At 34.9% G+C, this 13,815-nt stretch overlaps 2 protein-coding genes across 4 annotated transcripts; one reads left to right on the forward strand and one right to left on the reverse strand.

Moving 5' to 3' along the window:
- Positions 1–219: 219 nt before the first annotated feature.
- On the forward strand, positions 220–8,968 carry LOC110814147 (DHHC-type zinc finger family protein). The gene is made up of 9 exons (XM_022041513.2): positions 220–463; positions 907–1,020; positions 1,123–1,449; positions 1,607–1,675; positions 1,788–1,859; positions 1,954–2,082; positions 2,172–2,252; positions 8,053–8,223; positions 8,311–8,968. The coding sequence occupies exons 1-9, from the start codon at positions 422–424 to the stop codon at positions 8,803–8,805; spliced, it is 1,500 nt and encodes a 499-aa protein (XP_021897205.1). The 5' UTR covers positions 220–421; the 3' UTR covers positions 8,806–8,968.
- A 7-nt stretch (positions 8,969–8,975) lies between these two features.
- On the reverse strand, positions 8,976–13,404 carry LOC110814146 (Pectin lyase-like superfamily protein). 3 transcript variants are annotated; one of them, XM_022041512.2, is made up of 6 exons: positions 12,709–13,404; positions 11,611–11,928; positions 11,125–11,245; positions 10,873–11,047; positions 10,697–10,767; positions 8,976–10,092 (listed from the first exon to the last, which is right to left on the reverse strand). In XM_022041512.2, exons 1-6 carry the CDS (start codon positions 12,724–12,726, stop codon positions 9,395–9,397), a joined length of 1,401 nt encoding a protein of 466 aa, XP_021897204.2. In that variant the 5' UTR covers positions 12,727–13,404; the 3' UTR covers positions 8,976–9,394. The 3 variants fall into 3 exon arrangements, with proteins under 3 accessions (XP_021897204.2, XP_088075617.1, XP_088075616.1); XM_088219491.1 differs by lacking the exon at positions 12,709–13,404 and adding an exon at positions 12,531–12,664 and having other exon boundaries at positions 11,179–11,245; XM_088219490.1 differs by lacking the exon at positions 12,709–13,404 and adding an exon at positions 12,531–12,661.
- Between the last annotated feature and the right edge of the window lie 411 nt (positions 13,405–13,815).

Consider the following 13,815-nt stretch of genomic DNA (forward strand, 5'->3'; position numbering starts at 1 on the left):
CCTAATCACTGTACACCACATTATATATACATCACCCTCAAAGGATCACCGTGAAAGTAATCATCCCCTGGGCCCCATAGTATTTTGTCTAATCTGAAACCGCCAAAGTAAACAAAATTATCCGTGCGATATCACCAGATCTAAGCGCCGTTTAAATTTCAAAACTTCCCAAAACTCGACCGTTGCCTTTTTTTATTTTATTTTGTTTTTAATTTTTCCTCTTCAAAAAAACAAAAAGAAATCGGAGCATCGAAATGCGAGACAAAAGCGTAAACAAAAACGATTTGATGGAGTTTTTAACTTAAACGACAAAAACTTGCAGTTGGCTCTGGTCTGGAAGCTGAGTCTCTATGGAGTTCTAAAGCAAAAGAAGGTTGCTACCTTTGTTTGGATTTTGAAAAGCCTGCTTATTGAGTTAACCATGAGACGCCATGGCTGGCAACGACCTCTCCATCCTCTACAGGTAATTATTTACTCTTCGCTTAATCGTTTCTTTTTCTTTATATTTTATCTCCTCTTATACTCCTCGTTCTTCTTTTTTAGCTTGATTTCAAAGCTGAGTGTTTTAATTGTGGTAGCAATTGTTAAATTTCGCTCACCGATAAATTTTGCTTTGAACAGAAAACTTCTTCGTTTTAGTTTAATCATCAATTCTGCAGCAAGATCCCCAACTTACTTCTTAGTTGCTCTTTTTGTTTTTAGTTTCCAGAAAATTATAATAACAAATTACCTTTTTTTTGCTTGACGCTCATCAGGAGCTGTATGTGTTTGCTTTGGCTGATTAATCGTCTTGAAATTTTGTTCTTCTACAGCTGTAAACTTCTAAATTATAAATACCCAACCCATCATACATTCAATTTTGTCTCATGGTTTTCTGATCAAGCTGTAACTCGTATTGGATTGCAGATTGTTGGAATGGCAGTGTACAGTTTTCTGGTTGTGGCCTTCTATACTTTCTTAGGCCTTTTTCTCGGGAACAGAACAGCTGAAATAACAGTTACTTCAACCTTCTCCTTTGTGGTAATTTTCTTAGCAATCCAAATTCTGGTTCCCCTAGTTGAGTCAATTTATTGAGAAAAACCTGTACAAACTTCATCAAATGCTTCTCTGTCATATTTTCAGGCGCTTTCAGTCATGTTCTTATTTATTAGGTGCACATCAATTGATCCCACAGACAAGACCAGCAGCAGGAAGAAGAAACGGGTGAAATCAAAAGCGGTCTTGGAGTTCAATTATGGGTTCATACTGACTCAGCTGGTTGTGAGGTTTTTTAGGAGGCTTGAGAGGAAGATTCTCAGGACATTTATAAGAAGGAAGTACTTGGATCCATGGAAGACAAGTATGCAACTGGAGCCATTGCTTCCATTTCCCCTAGTCATGAAGGATGATGCAGTTTCACCAGAAACCAAAGAAGAAGACATCTCCTTTTGCTCTTTGTGCGATTTTGAGGTTTGTCATTATGTACTGTTTTTGCAGTAATCTTTTCAGAGGGAATGATCTTGTCTAGAAGAGGGAAATTTGCTAACCAAAGATGTAGATAAAAATGAAATAAATTTTCATCACTGTTGAAACTAGAAAGTGTAAAAATTCTCTATCAACCATGTAGGTGAAAAAGCACAGCAAGCATTGCCGCTCCTGCAACCGCTGTGTTGAAGGGTTTGATCACCATTGCAGGGTAAGAACTGTGAGTTTTTTTTTATTTTAGGGATCCAGAAAAGATCTAACTTTGTTGTCTCTATTGGAACATTTTGAGAAGCAAACTTATACCTGGCTGTCTTCTGTTCCAGTGGTTAAACAATTGTGTGGGGAAAAGGAATTACACAACATTCTTTCTTCTGATGGTTTTTGTTCTGTTAATGGTCAGTAGCTTTGTATCTCCAAATTGAATGTCACACATTGCTATAACTCCAGCCATTTAGTTTATGTACTCTCTGGCATTTGTCACTGGTACAGTTAACCATAGAAGGAGGAACTGCCATCGCCATATTCATCAGGTGTTTTACAGACAAGAAAGGAATTGAACAGGAGCTGCAGAGAAGGCTCTTTGTGGAGTTTCCAAGAGGGGCTCTAGCTACAATATCAGTAAGACGTGGTTATGTTCCTAGACTTTCTCAAGGTTTTTCCAAATGCAGATTCTTTTGTTCACAGGTTTCACAAAAATTTTTCTGCAGGTTTTGCTGGTTTTATTGACAGCCTACGGTTCAGCTGCAATGGGACAGCTTTTCTTTTTCCATGTAGTTCTCATAAGAAAGGTAACTCTGGCACGTGAATCTTCTTTCTTGTGAAAACTTCATTTCCAGTGCTGTTGAGATATCTGTCGATATTAGACATTCAATAAAATTAACACCTAGCAGTAGAAATTCAAAGATTTTGGGAAGGAATAATGCAATGGTCATTTAGTGTTAGATTAAAGTGGCTTCTTTAACTTCCTAAACTACATCTAGAAATTGTCATCTAGACCCTAGTGTGTGTCTTGCACCCTAAGAAACCAAATCTATACCAAGGAAAACACAATATCTAATGGCTTCTTTAACTTCCTAAACTATATCTAGAAATTGTGATCTAGACCCTAGTGTGTGTCTTGCACTCTAAGAATCCAAATCTATACCAAGGAAAACACAATATCTAGTGGTCAATCTTCTAGTATCTACACAAAAATCCTACTTCACCCAATCTTGTCTTCACTATATATAGAAATTGTGATCTAGACCCTAGTATGTGTCTTGCACTCTAAGAAACCAAATCTATATCAAGGAAAACACAATATCTAGTGGCTTTTTTTATCTTCCTAAACTATATCTAGAAATTGTGATCTAGACCCTAGTGTGTGTCTTGCACTCTAAGAAACCAAATCTATACCAAGAAAAACACAATATCTAATGGTCAATCTTCTAGTATCTACACAAAAATCCTACTTCACCCAATCTTGTTTTCAAGAAGAGCCTATATTAGAAGATAAAGATACAAAATTCTTAATAGATTTTAATTTACCACTTTTGGCATACACCTTAAGACCATCACGACAAGAAAACGTATAGAGCTCACCACTATAAGAGAATATTCAAAATCTATCATCTTAAAAATATCATACCAAACCCTAGATTTTATTAAGTGTATATAAGAGAAAAGATGCCAATCAAAACTGCTCCAAAAATCTGATCTTAATCTTAGAATTGAGGTAAGTTTTGGAAAACTTATATAGTCCTCTAATAATGGTATACCAATTGCATTTCGTAAAGGTACAAGAGAATGCAATAAACATCATCTGCACCCTATCTCACAATTTGTGTCATTTGATAAATGTTTATCAATATAAATAAACTTCTTCATAAATTTAAATAATGATAATATCTCTCACACTGTATCTGAGGCATTATCCTGCGGAAAATAAAAAATATTATGAGTGTACAAATACAGACACTTGAAAAAGAATTTGACTTTGGGAAATGGTGGATCTACTTTTGGGAAATGGTGAATCTACTCAAATGGAAGAAACCAGTGGGATGTAAATAGATTTTCTCAATCAGAATCCAACCTTGATCCTGGAACTGAGGTAAGTTCTACAAAACTTATAAAATCATTTGATAATGAAACACATATTGTACTTTATAAAAGTACAAGAGAATGCACTCAATACCCTCTGTATCTTATCTCCCAATTTTATACCATTTGATAAATGCTTATCAAAAAAATTTTATGACAAGTTTAATTAAGGTGTCTAACTTTAACACAATATTTGAGATATTATCCTCTGGAAAATGAAAAACTACTATGAGTATGGAAATGCATACAGTTGAAAAGAATCAGACCTGAGAAATAATGGATTTACCCAAAAGCAAGAAACTTGTAGGATGCAAATGCGTTTTTCGTATAAAATATAAAGAAAATGGGACAATCAAGAGATATAAAGAGAGACTGTATGCAAAAAGATTACACATAAATATATGAAATAGATTATTAGGAGACATTTGCACCAGTAGTCAAAATAAGTACTGTGAATCTTTTTATCATTATCTACTCACTTTGACTTAAAATTATAATAATTTGATGTAAAAAGTACCTATATAGAGGTTTAGAAGAAAAAATCTACATGAACATTCTACCAAACTTTGACAGAGAAATAGGACTAATAAAGTACGTAAACTAAGAAAGGCTCTGTGTAAACTCAAGCAATCGCCAAGATTTAGTAAGTTTGCAATAGTGATGATAGATCTTGAATCTAAGCATACTCAAGAAAACCACACTGTATTCATCAAATACGTAGGATAGGAAAAGTTACAACTCTCTTAGTATACATTAATGATATTATCGTAACAAAAAATTATGAGAAGGAACAACGACTAAAACAATGCATGACAAAAAGAATAAAATTAAAAAACTAGGCAAGTTAAAGTATTTTATGAGAATTGAAGTTGCTCATTCTCTGAGTATTTTATGAAGTTACTCATTCTAAACAAGGGACTTTTTTTATCAATAAAAATACATGCATGACTTATTAAAAGATACTAACAAGCTAGTATACAAACTAGGTAGCACTTTATTTGATTTTAATCATAAATTAGAAATAGCAGACAAGATACACTAGTAAATAAAGAAATGTATAAGAGAATAGTTGAGAGATTTATCTACCTAACCCACAAGAGACTAGACACCTATGCATTAAGTGTTATAAGCTAATTCATGCACAATTTAAATGAAGTGCACTTGCTAGCATGTTACACAATACTATAATACTTGAAAGAGTCACAAACGAAATGAATTTTATTCAAGAAGAATAATTTATTACTCGTACAATACTGTATTGATGCCAATTATACAAGATTAGTAGTAAAAAGTAGATGCACCACAAGTTACTGTATCTTTTTTGGGGTCGACTTAGTTATCTAGTTGTCTGAAGAAATAAGAAATAAAATGTAGTTGCGAGATCAAGTACAGAATCAGATTTTTAAACAATGGCATAAGAGGTATGTAAAGTATTATAAATAAAAAGAATTTTGAAAAATCTTGGAATCAAGTGGAGAAATTCTATGTGTCTATACTATGACAAGTATCTCATAAGCATTACTGACAATCTAATAAAATATCAACGGACCATAACACATCGAGCTTGACAAACATTTTATCAAAAAAAAACTTGATAATGACCTAATACCCAATACATGTCCATCAATTTTCTACTAATAGATGTATTAATTAAATCTCTAAACAAGTGAAAATTCCAAACTCTTATTGGCAAGTTTAGGATGGACGACATTCATTCCCAACTTGAGGAGGAGTGTTAAAGAGAGAGTAAATTACGTTGAAGGATATTAGGGTTCCTTTGTATAATTGTTTATTTTATTTTCTATCCTAGAAAACTTATACATATAATACTGTAATATTGAATAGAATACACATTAAACCATTTTTAATAGGTTATGACATCTGCAAGAATTCTATTTTTCATTTTGACCTTCTTTCTGGTAAGATATGTCAATATTAGGAAACACACTTTTTTTTCCTATTCATTTATTATCAAGAAAAAAAGTGTCTGTAGTTCCTTTAACTTAGTTGCAGCATGCCATGTGAATAGAAATTGCCTTCCTACTTCCTTTACTAAGTTACACCACCTTGGATCAATGATTATCTTTGGACCAGCAATCTTTCTTGTTTCTTTGTCTCTCTCGATCTCTATCCCCAAAATTTTCTTCACTCTACCAAGATCTTTCATTTGAAACTCAATTTTTAAATGCTCCTTTAATACGTTTATCTATGTCACATTTTTTGCTGCAACTAATGTCCTCAACATACAACAGCAAGTAAATGAAAGCCACATTTTTCACCTTCATAAAAATACTAACTTGTCATATGGATTTCTAAAAAATCCATTACCAATGATATAACAATCAAATTTTTTTTTACTATTGTCTGAGTGTTTGTTTCAAACTATTATGATTTTGTGATAATTTAATTTCACGTTGAAAAAGTATGTGATTGTTGAACTCTATTAAAGGTTTAAACTATAAATTATTAATAACTTGATTTAGTTTTTTGAAGATTGATGGTTTGAAACAAAAAAGATGTTGGCTGGCGTTGTTAGGGCTCAGAATATTATAAATGGTATTAAAATAAATACCAACTTTATGACTCTAAACTCGTACAATCTTTAGACATTATGAATTTTTGAATTATAATTTGTGATTATGACATAAGGGTTTAATATTTGTGTTATAGAGATTGTGAAACATTTCATATTGGAAAAATATGTAACTTCTAGACTTGTATATATATAACTAAAAATTCTAGGATTAGGTCAATGGCATTTAGGCCTTAGCCATTATAGGTTTTTTCAAGAAATACACAGTTTTTCTTTAATATCAACTTTAAACCCCCTCAGGCTACCTCATATACATCTCGTCTTTTAACTCACTATGTAGAAATGTCGATTTAGAACTAGCTGCTCAACTTCCAAGTTAAAGCACATACCATGACTAGTAAAACCAGAATGATTCATGCTTCACTACTGGAGAATATGCTTCACTACTTCCAAGTTAGAACTTTAAACCTCCTCAGGTTACCTCATATACATCTCATTTTTTAACTCACTATGCAGAAATGTCGATTTAAAACTAGCTGGTCAACTTCCAAGTTAAAGCACACACCATGACTAGTAAAACCAGAATGATGCATGCTTCACTACTGGAGAATATACCTTATAGAAGTGAGAGAGCCACCAGCCTTGCTTTGAATTCTGCTGATTCTAATCGTAAGATTTTTTTTCCTTTCTTGAATATCCATTTGCATTCAACAGTTTTGTTATCTTTGGACAATGTCACCTTTTCCCTTTCCTCCCATGTCTGATTTTTTTTCCAGCGACTCCACCTCTCAATACCAACCACTGAGCAAACCACTTAACATTAACTGCATCTCTATATTATGACGACTAATCAGACTCCACCTCTCAATACGTTTCAAACTACCTTTAGGTGCGTTTTAATGTAATCATTTTCTCCAACGGAGTGGCTTCTACTTAATTTCTATGTACGTAAATTTTTAGATTTCACAAAAATAAAAGTATATATATATATATATATAAAACTTTTCCTCTTTTGGGTGCTTGCTCCTAAAGAAATGAGCTTTAATAGCAGTGATGGTGTTTGAGGCACGAAATTTCATAAAGTTTTTGTTAAACTATTTTTAAACTATAATTTTTATGCCTCGAATACCATCATTTAGTCAAAAATCATCCAGAACTTTGACGTAGGTTCACAAGAGATAGAAATGTGGAACCCATGTCTTCCAAATCACCTGCTCCCTTCAACACTTCGTATGATTGCACATTAATCCTCGTCCCAAAACAAACTCCACTATATCTTTACTAATTACTGGAAAATGGTAGACAGTAGACATAATAATCATTATCCTAAGACTTAAAATGTCTTGCAATAATACTTCTTTTTCTCGGTACTAATCATTATCCTTCCTGGTCAATGTTACTGATTTTATCAAAAATAAATAAATAAATTGACTGCCTTGCTCTTGCATGGGAAATCAAAGATTTTATTGTGTTACATATGCTAAATTTTGCTGAGAAGTACCTTGAATCTGGTTGGGAAGGGAAAGAGAAGAGGGAACAAATTAATCGTTGAGTAATTTTTATTTAATATAGTTTACCCAAACTGTTTTTTTAATGGAATAATCAAATGATCCTTATTTCTCACTCCTCTCCCTCCCAAATGGACCCATAATTTTTGGTTTTTTTTTTTTTTTTTTTTGTAATTTTGTCTGCCTGTGAACTATATTTATTAGATCCTTGTGAAAATAATTGTTGTTGTAATTAAATTCAACCACCTGCTAGGAGATATTCAACCATCATTAAGCATTCTTTTCCTTTTTTTTTTTTTTTTTCCTTTTCACTGAGTGATCTTCTACTCTTCTCAGTTGTATACCTGCCAAATGGTTTTTCTTTTTCTTCCCTAGAACAATCTTTTCAGTCAGACTGTTTGCATTTGCCGTTATATGAATCTTTGTTGTTCCTTTCTGTGGCAATTGGTTTCCTGGGTGTTGTTGCAGGGGATGAGAACATATGACTACATAATGGCAATGAGAGAGGAAAATCAGTTTAAGGAACTAGATCCTTTTGATGATTCAGATTCTTCTTCAGATGAAAGCAGCGATTTTGATTCACCTGAAAGGTCAACATTTGTGTCCCGATTTATGTGCCGAGGACTTAGAGTAAATCAGGTAATTGGACACTCAATGTTTTTGTACTCCATTTTGGGAGGCATTTGAACCATCCCCACCTTACTCTACAGTTCCTATGTATTTCAGAATCAACAAAAGCTGTCCATAAAAATTGATCGAGATCCTGAATCTTCCACCTTAAATCAAAAACAACGCTTCCATGTGAGCATTGACCCATGGAAGTTGTTAAACCTGAGCAGAGAGAAAGCTCTACTAGCAGCCGAGAAAGCCAGAGAAAGGTTCATGAAACCAAAGCCAGTTGAACATGATCCATTAAAGCCACTACCATTAGAGACAAAATGTGGACCTTCTGTGAATTCAGATAAAAGTTTGGGAGGAAGCTCAGGATCAGGTTCAACACCTCTGCTTCCAAAAGGCTGGCTTTCAGGGTCACCAGGAAGATTTTCAAGTCCAAGAAGGCGATTTTCGGGCTCTGGTGTTGTGCCATCGCCAAAGCAGAAGTACAGAAGCAATTTCGACCTGAAACTAACAGAGGTCTCCAAAGAACTTGAAACCTACATTTCAAGGCAGGTTTTGTATTCTGTCATAAAACAGGATGGAAGTGAGGCGTCTCCAAGATAGATCATTTGATTGAATTTTTGGATTCTCAGCCTTTGAGAAAATATTTGTTGGCTAGTTGTGTATGAGCTTATTATTTCTTCCTTACATCACTTGTGAAATTAAAATCAACTTCACTGATTCTTATATTTGTGAGAATACATAGCAGTTGAATATTATCAGCAAACACTGAGTTCTGCAAGCTCTTTCTTTTCATGTTCCTTGAGATATAAGTAATGGCCAAAATCACGACAACAATACAAGCTCTTTCTCTCACCCAAACAACCTCAAAATCTATTTCCTCCAAAATTTGAATCTTTCCAAATACCATTGTATAAGACAAAAAGAGAGCTACAAACGATGAATTGAAATATAAAGCTCATCTACAAATCACTCAATTATTTGTTACTGCACACAAAGTTACAAGAAACAATCCTCTCAATACCACCTCACAGATCAACAACCACATATCAGCAACTCACTCAGTTTCTTCGTCAGGCAATCATGTCCTTGGACAGTTGCGTAAGGAAATCGCAAGAATCGAACTACCCTCTTTAATTGACTGTATGGAAGAAGGTTTTCTGCCAAGCAAACAGTATACTTTTTTCCTTATTTACCAAGATAGCAACCAAGAACCTCTATTTCTATTAGCTGAGCTCCGCAAGTAATTTGACAAATGGAAACAATCCGAACGATGCTCTGGAAAGATATTTTCGTTCACAGGTCCACAAGGTTCTGGTATAACCCAGTCAGAATATCCTTGAATATTAGAGCAGTTCCATGGAAGTTTTGAGGTCACGTTCATGGTAATGTTCAATAAGCAGATATCCAGAAATTTGTCCCCTTCTATACCTTCCAGGAGGCCTGCTACTCCTATATTATCCCCTTTGATATCCTCAATAGTAACTGCTTGTATTATTGGAAGAGCATTTGGGTCAAATGACTTGTCTGGATGCTCATTATAGTTACTGGTGAACCTTATAGCTATTTTTACATTATCCATGGTCACATTTGATACGAAGATATTTTTGACATAACCGCCTCTTCCTGGAGCTGTCTTTATTCTTATACCTGTTTTTGAATCAAAAAAATGTAGGTCTTTTGCATAAACTTCTGACACACCTCCAGACATCTCACTTCCGATGGCAATCCCAGAGCTTGATTGAGTTTGTCCGGTGAGCCTGCGGATGATAATGTTCGTACTGGGACGACCATACGAAATGCCGTACTCATCCCACCCACTTTTTATCGAAATCAGATCATCTCCAGTACGAATGTAACAATCTTCAATGCAAACATCAGTGGAAGAATCTGGATTCATTTAGATATATGTAATAAGAACCTAATGAATGACAAATCTGAAAGACTAAGAAAAGTGAAAAGGGAAGGATAAGGAAGTTGAAGAAGGCAACAACTATCTGTTATGCCTTTTGAAAGTTGGAAAATAACAGACCTTAAGAATGACTAAACTGAAAAAATTAATTTAAGATTCAGATTTCATCCTTGGATGTTTAACTACAAGTAAAAGAGTCCACCCAATAAAAGCAAGGAGACTAATCTTCTATACAACTTTAAATTTGATGAGGTCCCATAAGAACAAGTAAAAACCTTTATCAGGCAAAAGTTAATTAAAAAAGAGTTGTCAAATCTTGTGCATCAACATAATTCCAATCTTAAATTTTAAGAATCCGTTTTCATTATCAAGTATGTGTTCTTTCATTATTGAAGGATGTTATGAAAATTTCTTGGCACTTTTTAGACATTTAAATCGCTGTGACTAAAATACTTTATTTATTTGGCTAGTATAACTTAAATTGGTATTTATAACTCAAATTAAATACTAGTAGTATAACTTAAATACTAATAGTTATCTATCCAGAAGACTGAGAATTCGAAGCTGTCTAAAAAAGCTCACCTGGATCGATGCCATCTGTATTTGGTGAATCAAGAGGAGCAAGGATTGTAACATTCTGGACAATTACATGGCTGTTCATCCAGAAAAACAGTCTCAACTCTCCCCCAATTCATAAAAACTGCTAAACGCCTGAAGTCCAACAAAAAATGAAGAGGATTCATTTGGAGAGGACTAACCTGCAATATACTGGGTGGATGGTCCAAAATGGTGAATTCAAGAAAGTCAGATTTGAAATGACAACCCCAGTTGAGTTCATCAACTCAACCAGATGAGGTCGAGTGTAGTCCAGTGTTCCATTTCTGAACCAGTCCCACCAGATGCTGCCTTGGCCGTCGATTGTACCATTATCACCTGCAGGGCGGCAATGGTGGCATCAGGAAGGCAAATAAAATGCAAATCAAATACAATTCCTTATCAATATGAAAAACCTGTTATAATGACATCTGTCAAATTGTGTCCAAATATAAGGCTCCGATGCCTACCACCAGGTAGCTCTCTACCTCGACCATATGATGGTAGAGGATCAACAACTGGCCAATCATCCGAATTCTGGACAATACAGGACAAACAAGTTAGTATTATGTGCTAAGATACAATTGCAGTGTCCCTGTGGAAGGCTCAACTCATTTCAGGATTTTAGTTAAGTTCCAAGATGAACTAACAACGGATTACCAGAGATTACAGATAAGTGGTAAATCTTGCATGTTTAGATCAATTCGACCCAGAGAAAATTGATTTGCTGACAAATCTACTAAATGCATATTCTTTAATTTCTAAATTGATTCCTTTACTGTCAGCATCCTCAACCAAATATAACTCTGTTAATAACAGCTCTCATGTGCTATCTCTAGCCACAGTTCTATCAACAGAGTAAAACCACAAAGCACAAGGAGAGAAAGTAAGTGAGAGCTTACTAATGATCCAAGAATTACTGCATCCTTATCTAACCACAAAGTTAAATGACTGATGAGATCAAAGCTTCCTGTCAACCACCGTCCAGCTGGCACAAAAAGCTTGGCCCCACCCTTGTCAGCAAATGAATTGAGATAGAAGATGGCATTCTGAAAAGCTTTGGTGTTGAGAGTGACTCCATCTCCAACTGCCCCAAATTCTGTAATAGTAACACTATGAGGCCTAATGTCACCTGAGCTGGTGTACTTGCAATTTGAGCCGCCATTGACAGCCCATGGAGCATTACTAAGGAATGCAATAACCAGAAGCACATCTACCAGCTGAAAATAAACATTTGAAAATCCTTAAATGTGCAAAATTATGATTAGGTTCGAGTTTAAGCAGCTATCGTTATTAAATTCCATGTTGAGCACAAAGATAATTGATTCATAATTCATCCAAATTAGAATTTTCTTTTGGCTAGTATTACCCCTTTACAAGCATGAATACAGAACAAAAGCAGAAATTAGAGAAAGGCAAGCAAGAGAAACAAGAATGTGAAATCAAAAGAACGAGTTAAAGGCTCACTAAGAACATGCAAAAGATAACTGCGAGGCTTTATTAGCTAGGTCATGGACTTCGGTGATGCTCACAGAGCTCATGCCATTACAAGTGGCTAATCCAGAGAACAGCTGGTTAGAGAAGCCACATTCCGCCTTAAGTTAATGGTTCAAGAATGAGGCAGACAAATAGGCACTCAACAAAAATAAGCAATAATAACTAAGACTGCAGCTACCACTTGGGCAGAGGGAGGTGGGGAGGGGAAGGAAGAATGAAAAAACATACATATAGTAACACCCAGATCCTGGAATCATTTTTGTTCTTTTTTATGAGTAATTAATAGTGTAATCTTGAGGAAATTTTTGATGATTTATACTCTTACATCTGGATGCATTTTGAACATTGTGTTCAGATCTTATTGAAAACTCCCAGTCGTACAGAAGGAAGAGCAGCAACTACAGTAAAAGCAAGTGAATAATATAGAAAAAAAAACATGAAATTAAAACAGAATGAAGCAGGAAAAGGGGGGAGAGAGAAAGAAATGACAGAAATAAACTCACAGATAAAGATCTCCTCATATGAATGAGATCTGCGGATTCCCCTTCCAGCCCAAGGAGCTAAAACAAGAATGCCTTTTAAAAATAACCTAGCTTCGGCAACGAAGACCACAGCCCACCAACTAATTCCTTTCCTCTTCCTCCCTTGATGAAAGAGAAAAGAAAGGAAAGCTTGAAGAAGACGGGTTGGTTTTTGTGATGAAAGATCTCTGTTTCTCTTTTCTCTCTCTCTTTCTCTTAGCAATATGGAGGAGTGATTAGATAGGTGATTTGAGAGAAGCACCGGCAGCACCCAAAGCAAATCATTGAAAGTGACTGTTGCTGCCCGCCAAAAATGAAGCAGTAGGTCCCTCTTCTGCTTTCACCTGTGCTCCATTACCCACCTCTCTTTCTCTCTCCCTGTCTCTGCTGCTTGCTATCTGCTACACATTAGTAATGAGAAATGATCCAATGGAGGATACCCAGAAAAGGTTACGCAGGAAAAATTCGATGAAATCGAAGAAGAAGAAGAAGGCGTGGCATATGGTGTGTAGCAGAGCAGCGTGGGTTGCGTTTGGGTTCTCGTTTTGTTTGTGTTTGGAGAGCAGTGACAGAGTGGCTTTTTCCTGTGTAGAAAGAGAGAGAATGTGTATGTATTGATGTATTTAGAAACTTGGTTTTGCATGGCCTCTAACTTTCTCATCTCAACTCAGCACAAATTCACCATCTTTAATCTACACCAATTTCAGTTCCTCTACCTCAAAAATAAAACTAAAAAACAGACTGATAAAATCATTTTTTTTATAAAAAAAAAAAAACATGGAATTTGACTCAAAAATAGTTCCTTTTTTTCTTTTTTTCTAAAAAAAAAAATTATAATTGGTTTGCATAGGAAGGGGGATAGGTTGAGGGTGGAATCAATAGAAAACAAAACCCAAAAAACTAATTGGTTCTTTTCCTGGCAGTTAAAAAAATTCAATTTAAAAAAGAAAAAAAAAAATTACAACTCACAATGCAAAACGGCTCCGTTTTGTCCATTTCCAGACCACAAGAACTGTTCACCATTTTCATGCCTTTCAACTGACAAGTGCCCTCATTTCACTAATTCCCTTTAAAAACGGTCAATCTTCC

The sequence above is a fragment of the Carica papaya genome, chromosome 5 (genome assembly GCF_054855325.1).
Source record: "Carica papaya isolate Zhongbai chromosome 5, ASM5485532v1, whole genome shotgun sequence".
Lineage (NCBI taxonomy): Eukaryota > Viridiplantae > Streptophyta > Magnoliopsida > Brassicales > Caricaceae > Carica > Carica papaya.

Bases quoted from the DNA above. Each gene is read 5' to 3' on its own strand.
- LOC110814146 (XM_088219490.1), bottom strand. From the start codon at position 12,551: ATGTTCAAAATGCATCCAGAT. The intron at 10,768-10,872 runs GTTAGTCCTCTC...CTGGATGAACAG, and splicing joins ATCCACCCAGTATATTGCAG to CCATGTAATTGTCCAGAATG. The intron at 10,093-10,696 runs GTGAGCTTTTTT...AAATGAATCCAG, and splicing joins TACAGATGGCATCGATCCAG to ATTCTTCCACTGATGTTTGC.
- LOC110814147 (XM_022041513.2), top strand. From the start codon at position 422: ATGAGACGCCATGGCTGGCAACGACCTCTCCATCCTCTACAG. The intron at 1,676-1,787 runs GTAAGAACTGTG...CTTCTGTTCCAG, and splicing joins GGTTTGATCACCATTGCAGG to TGGTTAAACAATTGTGTGGG. The intron at 2,253-8,052 runs GTAACTCTGGCA...GTGTTGTTGCAG, and splicing joins ATGTAGTTCTCATAAGAAAG to GGGATGAGAACATATGACTA.